At 39.0% G+C, this 6,374-nt stretch overlaps 1 protein-coding gene across 1 annotated transcript in view; it reads left to right on the forward strand.

Annotated features, from left to right (window-relative positions):
• Window positions 1-1,384: 1,384 nt before the first annotated feature.
• The window catches only part of LOC137999091 (uncharacterized), an 11,352-nt gene continuing 6,362 nt past the window's right edge, over window positions 1,385-6,374 (forward strand). Inside the window, exon 1 of the mRNA XM_068844925.1 lies at window positions 1,385-1,600. Coding sequence (XP_068701026.1) covers window positions 1,436-1,600 — 165 coding nt within the window. The 5' untranslated portion in view covers window positions 1,385-1,435. The remainder of the gene's footprint in view (window positions 1,601-6,374) is intronic.

Here is a 6,374-nt window from a genome sequence, read left to right on the forward strand (position 1 = left end):
CTGCTAACTTTGCGTTCTTCTTTAAATCTATAATAGCAAATCTACGGCAGACTCTACCAGTGCCAGTGATCCCACCCAGTTGCTCTCCTCAGCTACTAACAGGTGCAAAATTTAGTTTGTCACAAATAACGGTGCATTTTGTTTACGAACAACTGAAATCACTGAACTCCAAGAAATCATCTGGTATACCCGATATTCCTGTGCGGCTTTCTAAAGGATGGGGCTGAAGCTCTGGCGAGACCCCTAACCCTACTTATGAACAGAACGATCAATGAAGGAACGCTACCGGCTGATTGGACATGCTATCTTCACGCCGGTTCATAAAGCTGGCTCGAAATCGGATCCATAGAACTTTCGGCCAATCTCAGTGCTTCCCGTCTTCTCCACGATACTTGAACGGGATGTCCACCGTGTGGTCTACAACTATTTACAGGAGCATAAGCTTCTTTCTCCTCTCCAATCTGGCGTCCGCCCACTACACTCAACATCCACATGCCTCACACACGTGACAAACACTCTGCTTTAAAACACTGACAAAGGACTATTAACTGGCCTTATATTTTTAGACCTAAGTAAGGCCTTTGACACCTTAGATCAGAGCATCATGTTAGGTAAGTTACCTTTACTAGGAATGAATCGCTCTGCTGTCCAGTGGTTTAGGTCCTATTTAACCACGCGCACTCAAAGTGTTTGCGTAAATGGGCCCTTGTCTGAACCCCAGTCTATACCTTTCGGGGTCCCCCAGGGTAGCGTGCTCGGCCCTTTACTCTCTATTATCTACATAAATGACTACCCTTGGCGGTTCAAGGTTGTAGTGTCGAACTTTATGCTGCCGATACACTTATCTATTTTGCAAGCAAGTCTGTCAGTGAAATTCAAGCTCAGTTAACTGGTGGCCTAACTGATGTCCTAAGCTGGCTTCATGCTAATTTTCTAATACTTAATCTTGAGAAAACGAAGATTATGCTTGTTGGTACCCATCAGAGGACCGCAGAAGCTTACAAAAATGCGTGCAGCACGTGCGGCACGATCATTTTTCCTTTTTTAACCAATAATATTACTGCTTTATGGCGTTGTCATAGTTGTCGTTGCCAAAGCGGACAGAAAACAAAACAATAGGCCATTTCCGAGTTCATGTCTGCCTCCTCTTCAAAGCGAGTCTACGTGCGAAGTTTTTGTTATGAAAATTAGTTTTCATTCATATGTAAAGTAGAACTAATTACCATCACAAAACCTTCGCACTTAGACTCGCTTTGAAGAGGAGGCAGACATGAACTCGGAAATGGCCCATTCCAAATAAATTTTTAATCCCAAGTGACCAAAACCACAATGCTTCCCGGTACTACCTGCAGAAATTCCTTTAAGTTTTAATGCTTACCGCTTACGAAAGATAAAGGAAGACAGGAAACTTCATATTGGAGGCATTTAGCTGCTTATGATCGACCACCGTTGCATCATGGCAACTGTATCCAAAAGAAATATCGTGAATGATGTTGGAAGGGGAAAAACCCTAGGAAAAACTCCACGGGGAAAATCCCAATTCGGCAACAGTTCATCAGAATATCCTTTTAAACACGGTATTACAAAACTCAATACAAAGGTAGGATGACAGAGCTAAGAACATAGCATCCTCGGAGACCCAGGGGCAGATCGCGGAGGCAAGGGAAAGTCAAAACGGGCGAAAGAAGATGGCGACGAAGAAAAACATAGTAGGGCGAGAAGAGCCCCTGGGGACAAGTTCTTACCAGACCAGTTCCAAACAGCAGAGGTAATCCTCAATTCTGATTGGTGCCAGAAATTCTTTGTGTTTTTCTGGCCAATCAGAGGTCAGCAGGCCGTTAAGTCGTTTCGTGTCTTCTTACACGGAAATCATTTGATCGCCATACTCGCCTTGGTTCGTTTGGCAAGGTTTTGCTCGAGGAGAAAAGTCTCAATCACAGCACAAAATATATATACAGGGAATCGTTCGGAATATCGGCGGAGAAATACGCTGGACCTTTCGCAGGTATTGGTACAGTAGCGTATTTCCAAGTGTGCGAAATTTGTTTAAAGATGTCCTCACCGATTCACCTAATAAAATAGCAGCGATTACTTTTGATCTGACAATTATTTTCATTCTGTCCCCTTATCCTGGTCGAGGTATTTCTAGAAATCTTACATGAATTGCGGTGGCAATAACTTTTGCTAATCTCGAGAAATTCTTGATCGCACGGGTCACACGCAGCACGACTTTATTTCAATGCGCGCCAAATTAAGTTCAATGCAACGCTATCGAGCTCGTGTTCTCTTCACGATATTGTTCACGATGAGCCAACCGAAAGAAACAGTTCAGTCATGCCTGTTGTCGAGTGCGTCCTTACGTTTTTGTTAACAAACAGAGACAGCGAAACCTTTATGGTAAATTTTTGAGAATATTTGAAGAGGTTAAATTTCTATCAAACTTAAAGGTCCAGGCAGATGATGGTCTTTCTGGTGCATTGTGCGACACTTGTCACAAAAGGCTGGAATCAATCTGGAAAAAAAAAGGTCGTCATTTGCCATTTCAGCAAAGCACTTGTTGAAAAGGAAACATCCCCTTTATCCTTTGACACCGAGGCAAGATGCAGAAACTGCTTGTCACAGTGACATGGAAAAAGGTTATAGAATTCCCTTTGAAAATGTACCAATTAAGCCAATTCCACCATCCTCGGTGATGTATTGTCCTGGTGAGTCAAAAAATCACCATGAGGAAAGCACCCAAACACCAAAATCAAGTTGCCACTGCTTTCCAAAATCAAGTAAAGGAATATCTGTCAAGGTATACACAATTGCAATAATTCTGTATACATACACACACTGTATGTTGATGTAGAAACACATGTTTTATTACACTGACAGTGTACTAGAAAATGAAATTTGCCATTGTTATAATGGCATATCCTTAAGTTTCAAGTTTTTCGCAAATTACTTAGTTTAACTTTTTACAAAAGATGCCATATCCTTATCCTTTAGGAGGCTCAGAACAGATGTTCCGCCAAGTGCTCCAGCTTATTGTCACACATGCCACCTGAGCCGCTCTAGAGGATCATTAATGAATCAAGATTAATACAACCAGAAATAGTTTGTTAGATTTGGTCAGGTTTATCTCAAAAGTTCGTCTAGCGTCGTTCCCTGATTTGTTTGGAAACAAGTGAGAAGCGTTATTTTGCATTCTTCCAGTGGAATTTTTTTCATCTTTCAGCTTTTTCTTAAATATTTCAAATTCTTCTTCAGTTTATAGTTCTTTCTCACATCATGTGCTGGGTCACAGAATTATGATATGGTTTCAAAATCTAAAAAACAAAATACTGCTCACTGAATTGGTTTTGAGATACTTTTCAAGCAACAAGTTTTAGAGGGCCTTTGAGCAGCACTGTACCATTAGCATAGCAGCAGTTGGGACCCAGCAAACACCCTTTAAAACATTGCCTTGCAATAGTATTACACAGGTATGAAGCTGTAGCCCTTTTGTAAAGATTGGAGTAATCTTTTTCCCATTCCTTAAACCGAGAAAATAATTTCTCTTTTCATCAGTGACCACATTTCTGTCATTCTGTGGAGTGCTCTTTACCTCTTCAACAATTGTCTATCTAGATTAATGCTGCAGTGACATTTTGCATTTTGCCTGAGTATAAAATTTATGCTGATTTCAAAACCCAAGCAGCTGGATACAGTTGAACAACAACAATAATAGTAATAATAATAATAATAATAATAATAATAATAACGATAATAATAATAATAATAATAATAATAATAATAATAATAATAATAATTATTATTATCATTATCATTATCATTAATATCATTGTTGTCGTTGTTCAACATACTTGTACTATAGAATGAGTATGCTGTTTCCTTCTTTCTGTGGGAAATATGAAAATAGTACATAAATCAGTTACTAATGGTTCATTTTTTGAGGTTCTATTTTGTTTCCCTAAACTGAAATATTGTGCCACTTTTTCTGATGTGTCCAATAACGCTGACAAATTAATAAAAAATATTGAACGAATGTGAAATAATTATTATAAGTTGTCACATTTTTGGGATCTTTGATGTAAAGAGAAATATCAAGGTTAAGATTTTATATTTGCAGAGGTACAACTCAGATTATGTACTACATGAATCCAAACTCGTTTTACTATTGGAGAAGATTTCTTTCAGCATTGTTTTAGAAACCTCAGGACTCCGTTGTTGTTATTACTGTCGAACACACAGCACACTTTTGTATGAAAATATGAAATAGCAAACAAAAATTTCCTTAGAGCAAAATTAATGTTGCTTGAGAACATTAATGACAACCCAACTTACGGTGCTCATAAAATATTCACAATCTCTTTCCTGTGTTCTTTACAACTGTCTTTAATCTTTTTTCACGTTCAGATTATTGTCCATTATCCAAGTAAAATTGTCTCAAAGGAATTGCCAGCACATTTGCACAGCCTGGGTATTGCCCTTTGCAAGGCTATTAAAGAACACATCAGCTGTTACTTTGGCAGCATTCAGAAGCAAAGGTTTTCTCTGGAGATCAGCAAAATTTCAGCCACAGCAATTGATGCAAGAAATCTAGAAATACCTCGACTAAAAAAAGGAGATCAAAAGTAATCGCTGCTATTTTATTAGGTGAATCGGTGAGGTCATCTTTAAACAAATTTCGCACACTTGGAAATACGCTACTGTACCAATACCTGTGAAAGGTCCAGCGTATTTCTCCGCCGATATTCCGAACGATTCCCTGTACATATATTTTGTGCTGTGATTGAGACTTTTCTCCTCGAGCAAAACCTTGCCAAACGAACCAAGGCGAGTATGGCGATCAAGTGATTTCCGTGTAAGAAGACACGAAACGACTTCACGGCCTGCTGACCTCTGATTGGCCAGAAAAACACAAAGAATTTCTGGCACCAATCAGAATTGAGGATTACCTCTGTTGTTTGGAACTGGTCTGGTAAGAACTTGTCCCCAGGGGCTCTTCTCGCCCTACTATGTTTTTCTTCGTCGCCATCTTCTTTCGCCCGTTTTGACTTTCCCTTGTCTCCGCGATCTGCCCCTGGGTCTCCGAGGATGAGAACATAGCTAATACATAGAACATAAAAAAGGTCGAGTAAAGTTCGTGAAAAGGAACGCCTTATATGAATTTTAACGAATTTTATGGATAAATTTATCCGTTATGTCGTTTTTTTATGTGCACCGCGCAAAAATTTTGAAATCTCGAAAATGCAGTAACGAACACAGCGCTTTATTCCATAATTGTCAATTGAGATGCGTTTTGTTTTCCAAGAGATTCAAGGTTTGTCTTTGCGTAATATGTAGCTCTAATTGCACACGGTATTGTTTTGGTACCATAACTCACAGGAGTGTCATGGTAGATGTCTTATGTAAATAGCCGGACCCTGAAAATACATGTGGTTACTAGTAAAATACTAAACTCAGAAAGACTGAAGAAAATAAAGGGAATCGAGTTACATTAGCTTCGAAGGTAACATGTTAATCAATTTTCAAGTTCCCTTCTTTGCATCTCAAGTTTAAGCGTGTCTGAGCTTTTGAGACCTTTTTAAGACAAATTCGTACCGGAGTTAAGCGCTGCCAAGCGGGGTTAATATCTGAATGGGTGACCTCAAAATGTACGACTTGCCGAGTTAGAAACTCAGCACCAAAAATTTTATTTTAACGCTCAAAGATGCGCACTAAGCAAAGTACAGATTTTGTTAGCCTGCTTTATACAAAAAAAATGTTGATGAAAAAGTAAATAAATATTGATACACAGTTTTTAGGAAGAGCAGAAGCAAGTTTTCAGGAAGTGTCGATCGAGAATGAAATATAATTTTTGCCACCAGCAACAACATTTGCGACGTGAAAACAACATAAATTTTGAACCGCGAATATGCAAAATTACCATCGGCGAAAAACATTTTGGGAGATTTTTGCTACGTTCAATTTTTCTATCGTACTTTTGGCTGCTCAAGTAAATCGCAAAATCAAAAGTGACATCGAATTCAGCGGGCGCGGTTTTCATGTTACCTTGCATGTTTACTCCCGAAACAAAGGATACGTCTGTGTCAAAATGATGGCAAGCCACCGGGTTTTTGTTTTGTTAGTTTGGTTTTTTCTCTTTCAAGTGTTTTAAAGAAGAAGAAATGTGCGAATTCAACACAAAGATCACAATCGCCCATCTCTTGAGGTTGACCATTGTTTCTGCAAAGTCCAAAATTTACTCCCCTAGATTAGGTTATTTTTCACCAGGTAATTCCATCGTTTTGGAAATAGCAGCTGCTTTATTATTCATCAGCGTCACAAATTCTTGCCAATTTTGGAGCTCATTTTGTTGAAACTCAAGCACGTCACCACGGACTTAC

This window comes from Montipora foliosa, chromosome 4 (genome assembly GCF_036669935.1).
Source record: "Montipora foliosa isolate CH-2021 chromosome 4, ASM3666993v2, whole genome shotgun sequence".
In the NCBI taxonomy this organism is placed as follows: Eukaryota; Metazoa; Cnidaria; class Anthozoa; order Scleractinia; family Acroporidae; genus Montipora; species Montipora foliosa.